This window comes from Neofelis nebulosa, chromosome 11 (genome assembly GCF_028018385.1).
Source record: "Neofelis nebulosa isolate mNeoNeb1 chromosome 11, mNeoNeb1.pri, whole genome shotgun sequence".
In the NCBI taxonomy this organism is placed as follows: Eukaryota; Metazoa; Chordata; class Mammalia; order Carnivora; family Felidae; genus Neofelis; species Neofelis nebulosa.
This window is the reverse complement of record NC_080792.1, coordinates 94,788,521-94,804,517: the sequence shown is the minus strand read 5'-3', so window position 1 is coordinate 94,804,517 and position 15,997 is coordinate 94,788,521. Positions and strand designations below refer to the sequence as shown.

The window sequence follows — 15,997 nt, the reverse complement described above, 5'->3', positions numbered from 1 at the left end:
CCACGGGAGGACACGGAGGCCCCGGGGCCGCGGGCTGGGAGCTGCCGGGGAGAAGGGCCCTCAGCGCAGGGGGCGCCGCCTGCAGACCTCCGGTCACCGTGCCCACCCCCGACTTGGGAGCCCCTGCAAACGCAGACCCCGGGCCCCATCTGGCACTCGTACTCAGATCCCAGACGGTTCTCGAGCCCCTGAAAGCCCAGCCCTGACGGCCATCAGGTGCTCAGGTCCCAGGGGCGCCTCCCTGCCGGTCTTCTCCATCTGTCCCCGCCCTGCGTCCCCTCAGCCACCTGCCCATGGGGCCATGGGACCCAGAGGTCGAGAAACACCACAAAGCGCAGCTGCCCAGGTGCGGGGGTGAGGGGGTGTCGCGGGCGGGGTGTGCAGGGGTGAGCCCCGGACCCGCTGGAAGGAGGAAGGCTACCGACAGCACACGATGCTGCAACGATCGAGAAAACCTGCTTGATGAGAGTTCTGTAGTTTTACTTTAAAAAACAGGATGACATCTCTCTCAATCAGCGTGAGGCCGCAGCCCTGCCCCCCGGTGTCCCCGTGCCAGGACTCAGCTGGGGCCGGGACGGCCTCGGACGTGCCGAACTCTGCCGGAAGCAGGCGGCTCAGGACCCCCGGGCCGTTCTACCACAGACGTGCACGCGCCCCTCCTCTGTGCCGGGTAAGTCCCGGGCCCCGGGGACCAGACGAGGACCAGGTCGTGACGAGCTTCCCTCGGTCTCTGGGAAGGGTGGCAGGGACCGTCCACGGGGCACCGACGGCAGCGGGGCCGTGAACAAGCGGCGCCCCACATGCATGCCCGAAGCTGTTACCGACAGGATGCCGGGCAGAGGCTTCCCTGAGGCCTCCCTCGGCTTGGGGTCCGCAGGCAGGAGCAGAGAGCAAAGCTGCAGAGAAGGCAGCGCAAAGGCCCGGGGGCAGGAGTGGACTTGAGATGGGGCCAGGACGGTACCACCAGGGGACGGGGCGCTAGCACCCCTGAAACCACACAGGTGGACGCAGAAGCAGCACCCCTTCACCCCTCACCCAGCGTCCCCACCAGGCACACGAGGGTCCTGGGCCGCCGGGGCAGCTCCCTAGAGACCCAGGCGGCCAAACCGCTGCCTGCTGTGACTCCGAGTGCTCCCGTGGGGGCGGGGAGGGGGGGCTCAGGCAAGAGGCTGCAGAACCAGGGACGCCCCCTCCCTGGCTCTGCACCCACACCTGCATCTCCGCCAGGCCCCCAAACCCACGGGAGCGGCTATCACTCACGTGACTCTCTCCCTGAACAAGACGCTTTTTAAGAGGAAGCTGGACTCACGCCGGAGAGGAACCAAGCTCGCCCGGCAGAAACGGGGCCTTGAAGAAAGAACCCGGAAACACAGCAAACGACCGGCCCGCAGCTGCCGGCACCCACGCCACTCAGGGCCGCGACGGCTCAGGTGGCTCCACCCGTACGCCCACCGCGCACCTGGGACCACGGGCACCACGGGACAAAGAGGCAGGTCCTCCTTAGCTCGACTGGGAACAGGTGGCTTGTACTCCATGCTGCCCATGACTAACCAGGACAGAGAACCCTCACTGTCGCTCCCAGGTCACAGTCCAGCTGCAGCAGGGAGGGGGGTGTGGCCCAGATGCTCGGACGTAAGGGGCCCCGGGGTCACACAGGGCTGGCAGAAGCCACCGCCCAGTGCACCCAGAGCCCCGTGTGGCCGCAGCCCCCGACCCCCACCCTGGCCCCACGCCCACCCGGGCTCCGGCTAAGGGAGAGACTTCCGGAGGAGGGGAGAGGCGGGGGGGGGCAGGCGGGGGGGGGGGGCCGCGGGTGGACACGAGGCGCCCTCCGTGCATGGCCGGCACTGTGACCACCAGCCTGCAGACCCGGCCGCCGGAGCAGTCAGAAGACAGGCCAGCGCTCCCCGGACTCCACCCCGCCACCCACAGCCCACCCCCATCTCTCTCCTACAAAACCACAGGTGGGGGCGGGGGGCGGGGAGCGGGCGCTCAGGGTCAGCTGAGCGTGAAGTGCTGGGCGCAGAGATCATCCTGCCGGCCCAGCAGCCCCTGCGCCGGGAGGAACTCCAGGGGCACCGACTCCCGGCCCCTCTTCTTCAGGTCCCGCTCGAACACCTGCAAGGGACGGACAGGTGTTCCCACGCCGCACGTCCCCTGCACCCCAGCCGCCCAGGCCTCAGCCCCGCGCCCTCACCTCGAACGCCGTGAGCTCCAGCAGGGGTGCGATGCTGGTCTCAGGCACCGACAGCGCCTGGTTGATGACGCTGGCGGCCTGCGACACCTCAGGGTGGTAATGCCGCTGGAGGGTCTGGAGAGGCACACGGGCCGTCACCACCCTCTCCCCGGGGCAGCCCGGGGACCCGGACGGCACCACACGGTGGGAACACGTCCAGTCACGGCAGCCCCCGGGGGAGCTGGGGACGGGGCGGGGGCGGGGATGCACAGCTCACCTGCAGCTCCCACAGCGAGCTCTCCAGGGCGCGGCTCTTGGCCGGGTCCTCCTCTGCAGGATCGTAGGGGTCGGCATCCAGCTCTAGAGCGAGACCCGGGCCCTGCTTCACAGCCTGCTCCTGAGCTCTGGCTGCTGGGGGCAGGCCCCCCACCCTCCTGGTTCCCCATCACTCCCCTGCCAGGTCTGAGCCCTCTCAGGTCCCCCCAACTCCCCTCCCAGGTCCCCACGCCCCCCAGGCTCCCCCCACTCCCTCGGCCCCCCCCCAGGGTCCCCCACTCCCTCAGCCTCCCCCACTCCCCTCCCAGGTCCCCATGCCCCCCCAGGCTCCCCCACTCCCCTCCCAGGTTCCCACTCCCCTCCCAGGTCCCCAAGCCCCCCAGACACCCCCCCACTCCCCTCCCAGGTCCCCACACCCCCCAGGCTCCCCCCCACTCCCCTCCCAGGTCCCCACGCCCCCCAGGCTCCCCAACTCCCCTCCCAGGGCCCCCCACTCCCACAGCCTCCCCAACTCCCCTCCCAGGTCCCCACGCCCCCCAGGCTCCCCCCCACTCCCCTCCCAGGTTCCCACTCCCCTCCCAGGTCCCCAAGCCCTGACTCCCCCCGCCCCACTTCCCTCCCAGGTCCCCACGCCCTCCAGGCTCCCCCCCACTCCCCCCCCAGGTCCCCACTTGCCTCCCAGGTTCCCACTCCCCTCCCAGGTCCCCAAGCCCCGACTCCCCCCCCACTTCCCTCCCAGGTCCCCACGCCCCCCAGGCTCACCCCCACTCCTCTCCCAGGTCCCCACTCCCCTCCCAGGTCCCCACGCCCCCCAGGCTCCCCTCCACTCCCCTCCCAGGTCCCCACTCCCCTCCCAGGTCCCCACGCCCCCCCAGGCTCCCCCCTACTCCCCTCCCAGGTTCCCACTCCCCTCCCAGGTCCCCAAGCCCCCCCAGGCTCCCCCCTACTCCCCTCCCAGGTCCCCACACCCCCCAGGCTCCCCCCTACTCCCCTCCCAGGTCCCCACGCCCCCCAGGCTCCCCCCCAACTCCCCTCCCAGGGCCCCCCACTCCCACAGCCTCCCCAACTCCCCTCCCAGGTCCCCACGCCCCCCAGGCTCCCCCCCACTCCCCTCCCAGGTCCCCACTCCCCTCCCAGGTCCCCACACCCCCCAGGCTCCCCCCCAACTCCCCTCCCAGGGCCCCCCACTCCCACAGCCTCCCCAACTCCCCTCCCAGGTCCCCACGCCCCCAGGCTCCCCCCCACTCCCCTCCCAGGTCCCCACTCCCCTCCCAGGTCCCCACACCCCCCAGGCTCCCCCCTACTCCCCTCCCAGGTCCCCACACCCCCCAGGCTCCCCCCCAACTCCCCTCCCAGGGCCCCCCACTCCCACAGCCTCCCCAACTCCCCTCCCAGGTCCCCACGCCCCCAGGCCCCCCCCACTCCCCTCCCAGGTCCCCACTCCCCTCCCAGGTCCCCACACCCCCCAGGCTCCCCCTGACTCCCCTCCCAGGTCCCCACGCCCCCCAGGCTCCCCCCCACTCCCCTCCCAGGTTCCCACTCCCCTCCCAAGTCCCCAAGCCCTGACTCCCCCCACCACTTCCCTCCCAGGTCCCCACGCCCTCCAGGCTCCCCCCCACTCCCCTCCCAGGTCCCCACGCCCCCCAGGCTCCCCCCCACTCCCCTCCCAGGTCCCCGAGCACCCCCCCCCCCCCCCCCCCCCCCGCTGACGCGACTCGCTCACCGGGGCCCAGCGGGCGGTGCACCAGCACGCGGCAGGCGGGGTGTCGGCGCAGCAGGTTGCAGATGAAGGGCAGCACCATGAGCAAGGCCTCGGGGGGCGCCGTCAGCGCCAGGCGGGACAAGCGCTTGGCAAAGGCAGCCACCAGGTAGGCGGGCAGATGGCTGGGCGGGATGGTGAACGTGAGTGACCCCCAGTCGCCCGGACTCCCGGCCCCTGCTCTGAGTCTAAGCCCCTCCGCGTCCCCTCTCCGGCACTCACGAGGATGACAGGAAGAGATCGGCCAGGTGGAAAAACCGGGCCCGGTACTTGACGTGGAAGACAGACGGGTCCAGGAGACCGTAGAGTTTCCGGTAGAAATCAGGGTACTCGCTGGGAGTGCAGGGGTGAGGAGTGGCACGCAAGCCAGGGGGGCGGGGTGGGGGGGGGGAGACACGGAGTGAAAACACAGATCACGGCTCCCAGGAACCCTGTCACGCCTCAACTTCCCCTAGGGCAGCCCAGCAGACCCCCAGCCCAAGACAGGGAGAGGACACAGGAGGGGCAGACGCGCACGGCTGGACCCGCAGGCAGGCGCCCAAATCGACACTCACAGGTTGTGCTTGTGAATCAAGATGAAAAGTCCGTTCAAGGCCAACAGGCTGATGGCGCCCCCTGCAGGCCAACGTGCGGCTGAGAAGCCCCAACGAGGCCTGCTCCCCCCCACCCCCACCGGTGAGTTCAACAGAGCAGGAGGCGCCCCCGCTCCGTCCCACCAGGGAGGGGACGGGAGGGGACTCGGGCTCCAGCACGCACGTCCCCGACCGGCCAGGCCCTGACGAGGGCTCCTCCAGCCCCAGTTCCGGGAGCCCAGCCCGCTGGGAGGGGAGCCCGGCACTCACCCACGTCGTAGGCGCGGGTAAGGAAGTCGATCATGAGGGTGGGCTGGGCCAGGTGGGGCAGGATGGCGTCGTGCATGATCACCAGCACCTTCTTGTACAGCCTGAGGGGCAGCTGGCGGGGAGGCAGCAGCGGTGGGTGCACCTGCCTCACCCCAAGACCCACGTGGGCCAGAGCGGCCCAGACCCGGGGGACCTGTCCCCCCACCCCGCCAGTACCTTGTGCTTGAGAAAGCCAAGCCACATCAGCTGGAAGGCCTTCTTGTGCTCCTGCGGGGGAGGGGGTGGGGGTGCCGTCAAGGCCGCACACAAGGCCCCCACCCCAGCCCCCGGAACCCTGGAAGGGGAAACGGCACTCACGGCCTCCCTCCCGCCCTGCGTAAGAACTAGAAACCCAGAACTGGAGAAGTTCCAGCAAAGCGAGAAGAAACGCGCACCCGGAACACGGCCACAGAGGAGCCGGTGAGCAGCGCACCCAGGGCCGCACGCGGCAACGACACCGGCACCCAGGAGCCCGCTAAGAGCCTGGGAGCCAGGTACCGGCGGCCTCCACCCCACCCCCGTCCCCGTGAGGGAGCCTCGAGGCTGTCTGAGCCGGGAAAATTCTGAGTCCCACAAGCGCCGCCTACGCGTGGAGAGGGCCCTGTCCCCAGCGCGCTCCCCAAAGCGTCTCACCTTCAGATGAGCAACCTTCCACTTGTGCGACAGCTCTGTAGGGAAGGCAGGGGTCAGAGGGCGTGCGGGAAAGAGGCGGCGGCTCACTGGGTGCCCCCCCCCCCCACCGCGCCCCGCACCGCCCCCTGGGACGCTCACCAGCGTGTTTCACGTAGAAGCTGGAGGAGCTGATCTCCTGGCAGGGGAGGCTCACGGCAGACAGCAGCGCGAAGGCGTTGTTCCAGAAAGCAGGCGGCACCTGGCGAAAGCCTGGCATCAGCTCGGGCGCGGCCCCTGCGCACCCCTCCCCCAGACACGGGACCCGGCTCACCTCGGGGTACCTGCCAGCCACCTGGCCCACGACACCCGTGGCCGCCTGCATCGTGTGGTAGCGGATGTCGCCGTGCTCTAGGTACTCCTGGAACCGGGACACCAGCAGCGAGTGGTCCTCCTCCGGAGGCAGCAGGCCTTCCACCACCGACTGCGGGCCGGCAGGGAGGCGAGGTCGGTGGAGCGAAGGCCCATCCCGGCTGTGCCCAGAGGTGTTCCCCGCCCCCCCCCCCCCCCCGCCCCGACACCGCTGTGCCCCGACCTTGAAAAGCTGGCGAGGGAACAGGTAGCTGCCCTCCCACTTGGGTTTCTCCAGGGGATGTGCTCCCTCCAGCTGTACGAACTTCATGAGCGTGCTGAGAGCCAGCTCCTGGGGAAAGCGGGCGAGGGAGTGGCTGAGGTGCCCGGACCACACGTCACCTCCGCGGCACCTAAGTCTCAGTGCACCCAAGACAACGCTCCCCTACGCGCTGGGACGCAGAACAACACCGGCCGCTAGAAAACCCAGCAGACAGAAAACCAGACGTCCTCAGGTAAGCGCGGACACGCAGAAGCCTGCGGCCTCACCCCTGCCTGAGTGTGCACAGCCTGGCGGCTGGGGGTGCAGGGAACGCGCAGGGTAGAGGCAAGGCCGACGACCTGACTCACCTTGACCTCAGAGGAGGGGTGGGCCAAAAGCTCCCGCAGGCGGTTACAGCAGCTGTGGTACCTGTGTCTCATCCACACCTTGTACTTCCGCGTCGCCCCCTGGGACCCTGAGGCAGAGCAGGGTGGTCAGACCACACACACCAGGCTGGACGCAGCTCTCCCCGCTACGCTCTTTGCGCAGCCCCACCCGGAAGTGAACGGAAACGGGTCACTGTGGCCCCAGACCTGGTGCGGGGTGGGAAACCCTCCTCGCCTCACTTCACCCCAAGAGCTACACAACCAGCGGTGGGAACACGTAACCCCGACTGCCCGCGTTAAACAGGATCAGATCCTACGAGTGATCCCCAAAAAACAAACAGGCGTCTGGGTGGCTCAGTCAATTGAGGGCCCAACTCCTGATTTCAGCTCAGGTCGTGATCTCAACATTCATCAGTTCAAACCCCGCGTCCGGCTCTGCACTGATAACGTGGAGCCGGCTTAACATTGTCTCTCTCTCTCTCTCTCTCTCTCTCTCTCTCTCTCTCTCTCTCTCTCTCCTCACTCCCTCCTCCGCTCATGCTCTCTCTTTCAAAATAAATAAAACAAAACAAAAACCCTGAAAAAGCACAGCACACTCAACCTTTGCTCTAAACAGACCACATACGGACTCTCCCACCCCAACTCTGGGCGCAATGGTCCCTCCCCACAGGGAGCCCCTGCTGTGCACTTCCCCTGACCCAAGGTAAGGCCGTGTGAGGTCATCCCGTGTTGACAAAGTCTCCCTCCAGCCCTTCCAGAGAGGAGGCCCTGGACCCGGCACGCGCTGCGGGAGGCTCACCTGCCATGACCGTGTCCTCGGAGGGCAGCTGGCCCACAAACAGCTCTCCCCGCTCCAGCAGGGCCCCGAATAGGCGGCTGCACGCGCGCACCGCTTCCTGGGTCTCCTCCGGGTCCTCCGACTGCGGGGACACGGAGGTCGCAGGGGGCCGGCCCTCCCTCCTCACTCAGGGCCGCGACGCTACCCTCCCACCGGACACCCCCTCCCCGACCTGGGAGCCCCGCGAGACGGGAGCGGACGCCCGGGAAAGCCCGGAATCCCGCCGTCGGCCCGCGTGCGCGCCCCCTGCCAGGCCTCCGACCCGGGACCGGCCGCGGCGCCCCGCGCGCCCCCACCTGCAGCACGGCCAGGATGTCGAACACGGCGTTGGCCTCGCGGCGACTCGCCAGCACCGCCTCCAGCAGGCGGCCCAGCGCCCGGCGCGCGCCCCCCGGGCTGGGGTCCCGATCCATGCCGCCGCCGCCGCCGCCGCCGCCGCCCCACGCGGAACGCACGGACTCTCAAGCCACCGTCCGGCGCGCCCCTGACGTCACCGCCCCGCGCCGAGGCCTCCCGCACGACGTCCCCGCCCCGCGCGTCTGGCGTCATCGCCGCGCGTCTGGCCGAGAGGCGTGCGGCCGGCCGGCATGGCGCTCTTCCACGTCGCGCGGTACGCGGGCCCCGAGGCGGCCGGGCCGGAGGCCGGGGCGGACGGCCGGGCGCGCGCGCTGCTGGAGCGGCTGCAGTGCCGGGCCCGAGAGCGGCAGCGGCGGAAGCAGCCGCAGCAGCAGGAGCCCGCGGGGGCCGCGCAGAACTCGGAGGCGGCGGGGCGGCGGCGGCGGCGGCGGCCGCGCAGAGCGCGGAGGCGCGAGTGCGGCGGGCCGCCGGGGAGCCCGCAGGCGCCGCGGGGGAAGCGGCGGAAAGTGGACGGCGAGGACGCGGACGCAGGTGGGGCCGGGCCGGGCGGGGACGGGGGTCCCGGGTCCGCGGGGGTGGGGGGCTGACGCGCCGCCCCTGTCCGCTTCTGCCGCGCAGGGAGCGGCGAGGAGGCGCCCGGGGAGAGCAGCGAGAGCGCCCAGGCCGCGGGGCCGCCGGGGGACTCGGGAGAACGGCCGCCCGAAGAGGCCTCGGGACCTCCAGCCCACGCCCTGCTGCTCGGGGGCTTTGAGAGAAGCAGGGCGCCAAAGGTGAGCGGCCCGGGGTGGGAAGGAAAGTCTTCCACGGCTTTGCTTCGGCCGGGAGTCGGGGTCTGGCGGCTGTCGCGGATCCAGCCCGTGTTGGTGGGGTAGCTCCGAGGGTCGCGCCTGTTCAGCAAGCGAACGGCTTGGACTTCAGTCGTCTGTCCTGCGGTTTTCTTCTTGGTGCCTGGAATTCTATGTCAGCTCAGAATTTTGTTTGTGATTATAATAAAGTTAAGAGTGAAACTTGCAGGTAAACGTTTTAAATGGGCTTCTGGTTTGCATCACAGCAGTGTTTTAAAACACGTTCTGTTAGTTGGTGGGCGTATCTAAGGAATAGCTCTCTTAGTGCAAGCTTTCAAGAAGCAGCTAGTAAGTTACAGAGCTTTTGGGTGATGGTGATTACCAAGAAGGAAACGGTAGGTTTGCCAGGGTGCGCGGGGGAGCATTTGTGTCAGTGCCAGTGTGGAAGTGCACCTTGACTTGTGATCAGAAGACAGGGGGCAGCCTGGGTAAGGCGGACCTGAGAAAGCAGGGCAAAGGCCCTGAGGCAGCAGTGAGCTGTGGCATGTAAAACGAGGTTTGTATGGTTAAGGCTCAGGCAGCGATAGGAGGTTGGGGGCAGGTGAGTGTGGGTCACGGAGGGCTTTGCAGGCCAGGCTCAGGGTGTGGACGTTACCGCGGGTGTGAGAGGAAGCTCCCCCGGTGACCTTGCTCAGGGGAGAGGTACTTTCTGGTGTGCGTTGCTTAATTCCTTTAGAGGTGGCGTGGGGGTGGGGAGACGCCAGGAGACGCATTAGAAGGCTCGTGGGGCCTGCCTTGCTGTGGCCTCTTCGGTTTGAGTGTCGCGAGTCCTTAGTTTCCGCTGGTCTTGTTCCCCTAACCCCGCGGGCCCTGGAGTCTTCGTTTGGCCCCTTTCTCTTTACGGTAGGTCCAGCCTTTCCTGCCCTCGTGGTTGGCTGAGCCAAGCTGTGTCGGAAAGAGCGTCACCGAAGATTCGGTGCCTATCGAGGACATCCCTGCCGTCCATCCTGACATGCAGAAGAAGCTGCGGGCACATGGCATCTCCTCCTACTTTCCAGGTGCTCGGGGTGGGGGGGGAGGGGGAGGTGCCTTCAAGAGCCTCCTCGCCCAGAGTCACCAGAGCCGTAGCGGCAAGGCTGTGGCACAGCAGCTGACAACACGGGCCCTGGGCAAGGCCAGCATCAAGCGTGGTCTGGGATTCGGGCATCTTTGGCCGCCCGGGCCTGGCAGTCCCTAGAGGCTCTGGTGTCGTCCTCGAGTGAGAACAGCCCAGCCTGGAAGTCATAGATGGGGGACAAGTCTCCTTTGGGCTTCGGTGCCTTGCCGATTCTGGTGGTTCCGGCACAAATGTTCCTGTCGTCCCTCCCTGTCCAGTCCAGGCCGCGGTGATTCCCGCTCTCCTGGAGAGCACAGCTAACGGGTTTCTGGTGGCCAGAGGCGGCTACCGGCCCAGCGACCTTTGCGTGTCTGCCCCAACGGGCAGCGGGAAGACCCTGGCCTTCGTCATCCCCGTGGTACAGGTGAGCGTGAGGACCGCCGTCCTCGGAGGGGGGCTCGGCCGACAGGGAACCGGCTCTGCTGAGGCCGGTGGCTGTCCCCACCCCACCCCACAGGCCCTGCTGTGTCGTGCCGTGTGCCAGGTCCGAGCCTTGGTCGTGCTGCCCACCAAGGAGCTGGCCCAGCAGGTATGCGCACCCCACGCTCTGAAGTCAGACTCGGGGTCCTTGTCACTGTGGTGCTCCGTACCAGGTCGGTGACGGCCGCTCCTTCCCCAGGTGAGCAAAGTGTTCAACGTCTACACGGACGCCACTCCTCTGCGTGTCGCCCTGATCACTGGGCAGAAATCGCTGGTCAAGGAGCAGGAGAGTCTTGTTCAGAGGACGTAGGTCTTGATGGGTCGTGGGCCCCTTGGGGAGCAGGGAGCGGCCGCATCGTAGCCGTCCGGCCCCCGCGAGAACAGAAAGCCTGGCGGTCTGCGGGTCTCCCCTGTGTTGGGGGTCGGCGTGGGGGCTTCTGCTGAGCTGCTCTCCGCTCCACAGAGCAGACGGCTTCCGCTGCTTGGCTGACGTGGTGGTGGCCACCCCCGGCCGCCTGGTGGACCACATCGACCAGACCCCGGGGTTCAGCCTCCGGCATCTCCGCTTCCTGGTACGTCGGGCGCCTGGAGGGAGGCCCGGGCTCGGAGCCGACACTGACCTCGGCCACCAGACTCCAGGCGTCCTGCTTCTCCTAGGTCATCGACGAGGCCGACCGGATGATCGACAGCATGCACCAGTCCTGGCTGCCCCGGGTGATGGAGGCGGCCTTCCCGAGTGATAGCGCCAAGGACCCCTGTGCTCTGCTCCAGAGGAGGCAGCTCCGGGCCACCACTGCCGCCAGGTACATGCAGCGAACTCTGCCCTGAGCTTGGTGGGGCCACCCTGAGCGTGGGTCCCGTCGCGGCTCCCCTCTGTCTCCCAGACCCGCTCTGCCTTGGCGTGTCCCGGGCGGCCGGGTTCAGCAGGTGTGCCGGCCGGGCCAAGGTCGCCGGCCCACCGCCTGCTCCCCTTCCAGCACCTGCTGCCCTCAGATGCCGCTGCAGAAGCTGCTCTTCTCGGCCACCCTGACACAGAACCCTGAGAAGCTGCAGCAGCTGGGCCTCCACCAGCCCCGGCTCTTCTCCACGGGGCTGGCACGCGGGGGCCCCGCGGACGCGGACGCGGACGGGGACTCGGGCGGGAAGTACACCTTCCCCGCAGGGCTCTCGGTGAGCAGGGCGCACGGGGCGGGGAGGGGGCACACGACGGTGCTTGGGGCGGGGCCAACCCCGTGCTGTCCCCGCAGCATCGCTACGTTCCGTGCAGCCTCCGCACGAAGCCGCTGGTCATCCTGCACCTGATCCTGGAGATGAACTTTTCCAGGGTCCTCTGCTTTACCAACTCCCGTGAGAACTCACACAGGTGAGGTCCGAGGGGGCGGAGGGGAGCAGAGGGGAGCAGAGGGGAGGCGGGTTCCGGGCCCCGCCCACCTGTCTCCCTCCCGCCTCTCCCGCCCAGGCTCTTCCTGCTAGTCCAGGCTTTCGGAGGCGTGACGGCGGCCGAGTTCTCCTCCCGCTGCGGGCCCGGCCAGAGAAAGGTGGTCTTGAAGCAGTTCGAGCAGGGCAAGATCCGGCTGTGAGTACCCGGAAGGAGGGGAGCGAACGCTCACGGCAGGTCCCGGCCTGGGCCGTCCGGGGCGTACTTCCCCAAAGGAAGCTCCCCTCTGGGGTCGGTGGCGGCGTCCCCCGCAGGGCCGGAGGGAGAGGGGCTCCCGGCCTCGGGCGGGGTCTGAGCCCCTCGCGCTTCCCAGCCTCATCAGCACAGACGCCACGGCTCGAGGCATCGACGTGCAGGGTGTGCAGCTGGTCGTCAACTACGACGCCCCCCAGTACCTGCGGACCTACGTGCACCGGTGAGGCCTGTCCCGTGGCCTTGGAGGGAAGGGCCCCGGAGAGAAGCCACCGTCCGGGGCACCCCTGGGGGCCAGCACTCGAGGTGGTCGTGCTCGGTTTCAGGGTCGGGAGAACCGCCCGCGCGGGAAGAACCGGACAGGCCTTCACGCTGCTGCTCAAGGTGCAGGTGAGTCTGCGGGGCGCTTGCCGGGGGATGGGGGGGGGGGGGGCTCGGCCGGTGGCCGAGGGGAGGCTGAGACCCCTTCCCGTCGTTGGCCTGCAGGAGAGGAGGTTTCTCCGGATGCTGGCCGAGGCGGGGGCACCGGAGCTGGCGCGGCACGACATCCCCGGCGAGCTCCTGAGGCCGCTGGTCCCTCGCTACGAGGAGGCCTTGTCCCAGCTGGAGCAGGCCGTCAAGGTGAGGGGCCGTGGCGTTCTCGCGACACGCATCTGACAACCTGTGCGAGAGCGGGGGAGGGGGTGGGAGGGCTGGAGAGCGGGAATGGGGGCGGGTCCAGAACCGCACTTCCTGAGCAAGCGTCCGGAGGTGCTGCGTCTCAGGGTTGGGGCGCCAGGGCGGGGCCGCGGACGGGGGCGGGGGGCCGACACCGTGCGAGTCCCTACCTCTCCCCTCCACAGGAAGAGCGAAGACAGAAGGCGGCCTAGACGCGCTCAGAGGACGCTGCAGAGCAGCCCCTTCCCACCCTGTGCCACCTGCTGGGCTTAGCCACCTCCTTCCTGGAAAATCCTGAGCACCGCCTGCCGCGTATGTGAACAGAAGACAGGTTTCTCGGATTTCCAAGGAAGCGACCGGCCGAGAGGGCGCTTGTCCCCCCGCCCGCTGCCGCCTTGTGCCCGGCCCCAGGACAGTCCCTGCAGCAGGCCTGGCTCCAGGCCCAGGGTGAGGGTCTGGGGGAGGCTCGGTGGCCTCTGTGCACGGTGCTCTCTGGAAGCAGGGCTTAGTAGGACCGTTCCCGCGGTCCAGAGCTGGCGGGGCGGCCTCAGGGGTCTAGCCTCGAGCCACTTGGGTCCCCACGGTGCCCGCCATCCCGCGTCACACAGGTTGCCCTGCGTCCCGCACTGGCACCTGGCTCGGGGGCTGGCTGGCGTGTGACGTCTCCTGGCGCCGTCCTAGCGTGGCGTGCCTGCATCCCCGTGGCGTCGGCGTGGACCAGACCACACGCGCTTTCCCGTCAGTCACCACGCGGGAGCGGGGTAAGCCCGTCGCGCCACGACGTTCTGTTGCTTCAGAAGCGCTGACCCGCTGCTGTGCCAAGGGTTTGTTTGCACGGTTCGTTTGCCGAAATTAAAACAACCTTACAAACCAGGGTCGGGCCGTAGTCCTTTGTTCTGAAGGAACCAGCAGGGTAATCGGAGCACAGGCTGGGCTGCGTGGCTGCCCACGGGGGGCGTGTGGCAGGGGTAGGAAGCACTCAAGCTGGGAATCTCCAGCTAAACGCGTCGTACCCCTTAGAGACAAAAACCAGCGTCCTCCGCGCAGAACCAGCTTACGCGTCTGTACGTGCTGCACACGGCACGAGCCAGAGACGCCAGGCTGCAGGTGCTCAGGGCCAGGAGGGGCCTGTGAGCCCCGTGTGTTCTCACTCTGCGCCAGGGACCCGCTGAGCCGGCTGAGGCCTCGCCCACGGCCGGAGCCGGATGGCGCTCGACGTCCACCCTGGGGCACCGCCACCACGGGCACCGGAACCGCCTGCGTGGCGGCGAGACCGATGGTCCGAATCACCTGATGGCTCTCGCTTCCCCGAGGACGGACGGGTGAGCCGCCCGTGGGCCGGAGCCAGCCTCGCCGATGGGGGCTTCTTCCTGGGCCTCCGCGTGGACAGACCCCTGACTCCAGGGAAACGAGGCCAGGCTGGCTCAGGAGACCTCTCCCCGGGGGCTCGTCTCCCACCCGCAGGGTGTCTCTTCCTTCACGCAGTGAGGCTCGCGCCCGCTGCCCGATTTCACGTTCGTCTGTACCTAACAGTGGGTGGACCGGGCACTAGGGAAGGGACGTAAGTCATGCTCTTGGCTCGGGAGACGCGGACGTGGCCAACAGATGACGCTTGGGCACGGACGGGGCTCTGCACGAACCGCCACCTCCCATCAGAACTCGGGAAGGAGGCTGTCAGCGGATCCTCAACCATTTTGTGTGGTTGCGTCGTTGATTTTGGAGACAGCACGAGTGGGGGAGGGGCAGAGAGGGAGGGGGGAAAAGGGAATCCCAAGCAGGCTCCACGCTGTCAGCACAGAGCCCAACATGGGGCCCAAACCCACGAACCACGAGATCGTGCCCTAAGCCGAAACCAAGAGTCAGGCGCTTAACCGACTGAGCCCTCCAGGCGCCTGTTTCGCTGTTTTAAATGACCCACTGACTGAAAGATAAAAATCACTTCACCCTCGAGTACAATCCTAACGTACGGTATTTAAGGGTAAGGAGTGTGAGTGGATACATTCCCACTCTGCAAACGGAGGACCAGAGGGGCCACGTCGCGCTGGTCCAGCGGGTCTTTTCGAGCCTCACTGGGTCCTCAGTGTGGCGTCCTCGCCCAAGGCCTCTGATGGGGGCGGGGGGAGATGGCGTTCTGACCCACGGCCACGTTTCTGGGTCAGAAGCTTTTCGATCTCTGTGAAATAAGTGGTTGTGTGATCTCAAGACGCGATGAGTTTCGGTGCGATTAATCTGGGACCTGTTACTTTCCCGGCAATAGGACGAAGATTCGTGCATTTCTCTGTCTTTAGCCACGCGTGCTCTAAGAAGAGGTATGCTTCCATCGGTCACGGCACACGAGGGGCCGCGGACACCGAGTGACCGGCAGGAAGCGTGGATGTGGCTCTCAGCTGTCGCTTCCCCGTGGACTTACACACAGTGCCCCGTGTAACCGCCGCTTCTACGTCCGCGGCCCCGACGCAGACAGACCCGCGTCCCTGTCCCAGGCCAGAAAGCTCCACCCGTGTCTGCACGGGACGTCCCCGGGCCTTTAGAAGGCCACATGTCTGGCCATCAGACTTCCCCGGGAAACGCCGTACCTGCACCTGTGACAGCCGCAGTCGGGCGCGCGTTGATGCCGCGTGCAGGTGGCAGGTGACCGCACCCTGACTGGGTGGGACACACAGCCAGTGGGCGAGGTGCAAACGGAGAAAGACGTGTCCTCCACTGTTTCAGCCACAGCGAGGTATTTAGGGGCGGGGACAAGGCAGATAGATACCAGCCCAGCGTGAGCGACCTGGTGGCCATAGGTGACCTGAAGTCTTCTCAAGACCTGCGGCTGAGTAGTGACGAGTTTGTGGCAAGTTCTCCCCGTGGGCTGCCTCCACCAGGAAGCCTGAAGGGCCCGGGGGCCCCAGCGTAAGCCCGTGCGCCGTGGTCCGCGGTCCGGGAGCGTGTCGGCAGGTGCCTGGGTCCGGCAGACCAGTCTGCTCGGACCGGCAGACTGCCTGGCCGGGCAGGACACGAGGCGCCTTGCTCAGGCCTCCCCCTCCCACGGGACGTCCCCGAGGGCCCACGCTTCTCCATCCCGGGGGGCCTTGCTGTCGTGAAGGGCTAAGGATCCACACCGGGTTTGCGGCTTCGGGGGCTGCTGGTGATGCCAGGGGCCCAGCGCCTGGGAGACCAGCTCCGTCCACCAGCCCCGGGCGTCTCCGGGGCTCCGATGGGTCTGGACGCCGGGGTGAAGGCCCCCGGACGCTGCACGCTGGGGACCGGGCGCCCAGAGAAGCTCCGCCTTGACCGCGGGCGGACGTCAGGCTCCGGAGCCCGGGCTCAGCCTCTGCCCCGAGCACGCCCTGCACGTCTGCTTCGGGAGCAAATAACTTAACGGGACACACTTGACACCGAAGAGGAGAGACCTCCCTACCTTCCGGCGCCTCCGAAGCCTGCAGCCTCGCCCGAGCCAATGCACGAGACA

The 15,997-nt window shown here is 68.0% G+C and overlaps 2 protein-coding genes across 2 annotated transcripts; one reads left to right on the top strand and one right to left on the bottom strand.

The window, feature by feature from the left end:
• Positions 1–1,443: 1,443 nt before the first annotated feature.
• On the bottom strand, positions 1,444–8,038 carry NOC4L (nucleolar complex associated 4 homolog). The gene is made up of 15 exons (XM_058691552.1): positions 7,835–8,038; positions 7,500–7,620; positions 6,683–6,789; positions 6,297–6,404; positions 6,036–6,185; positions 5,864–5,963; positions 5,726–5,760; positions 5,270–5,320; positions 5,054–5,165; positions 4,766–4,826; positions 4,434–4,544; positions 4,176–4,336; positions 2,454–2,536; positions 2,198–2,311; positions 1,444–2,118 (listed from the first exon to the last, which is right to left on the bottom strand). The coding sequence occupies exons 1-15, from the start codon at positions 7,949–7,951 to the stop codon at positions 1,999–2,001; spliced, it is 1,551 nt and encodes a 516-aa protein (XP_058547535.1). The 5' UTR covers positions 7,952–8,038; the 3' UTR covers positions 1,444–1,998.
• A 49-nt stretch (positions 8,039–8,087) lies between these two features.
• On the top strand, positions 8,088–13,417 carry DDX51 (DEAD-box helicase 51). The gene is made up of 15 exons (XM_058691551.1): positions 8,088–8,426; positions 8,514–8,665; positions 9,588–9,738; positions 10,055–10,200; positions 10,294–10,365; positions 10,456–10,562; positions 10,720–10,828; positions 10,914–11,059; positions 11,234–11,426; positions 11,504–11,619; positions 11,716–11,832; positions 12,008–12,109; positions 12,213–12,276; positions 12,373–12,507; positions 12,729–13,417. The coding sequence occupies exons 1-15, from the start codon at positions 8,126–8,128 to the stop codon at positions 12,753–12,755; spliced, it is 1,938 nt and encodes a 645-aa protein (XP_058547534.1). The 5' UTR covers positions 8,088–8,125; the 3' UTR covers positions 12,756–13,417.
• Positions 13,418–15,997: the final 2,580 nt, after the last annotated feature.

Coding starts and splice junctions, on each gene's coding strand:
- DDX51 (XM_058691551.1), top strand. CDS start 8,126: ATGGCGCTCTTCCACGTCGCGCGGTACGCGGGCCCCGAGGCGGCCGGG. Junction 10,201..10,293: donor TCGTCATCCCCGTGGTACAG/GTGAGCGTGAGG, acceptor CCCACCCCACAG/GCCCTGCTGTGTCGTGCCGT. Junction 11,427..11,503: donor CCTTCCCCGCAGGGCTCTCG/GTGAGCAGGGCG, acceptor CTGTCCCCGCAG/CATCGCTACGTTCCGTGCAG.
- NOC4L (XM_058691552.1), bottom strand. CDS start 7,951: ATGGATCGGGACCCCAGCCCGGGGGGCGCGCGCCGGGCGCTGGGCCGC. Junction 6,186..6,296: donor TCCCTCGCCAGCTTTTCAAG/GTCGGGGCACAG, acceptor GCCGGCCCGCAG/TCGGTGGTGGAAGGCCTGCT. Junction 2,312..2,453: donor GCTCGCTGTGGGAGCTGCAG/GTGAGCTGTGCA, acceptor GTGCCTCTCCAG/ACCCTCCAGCGGCATTACCA.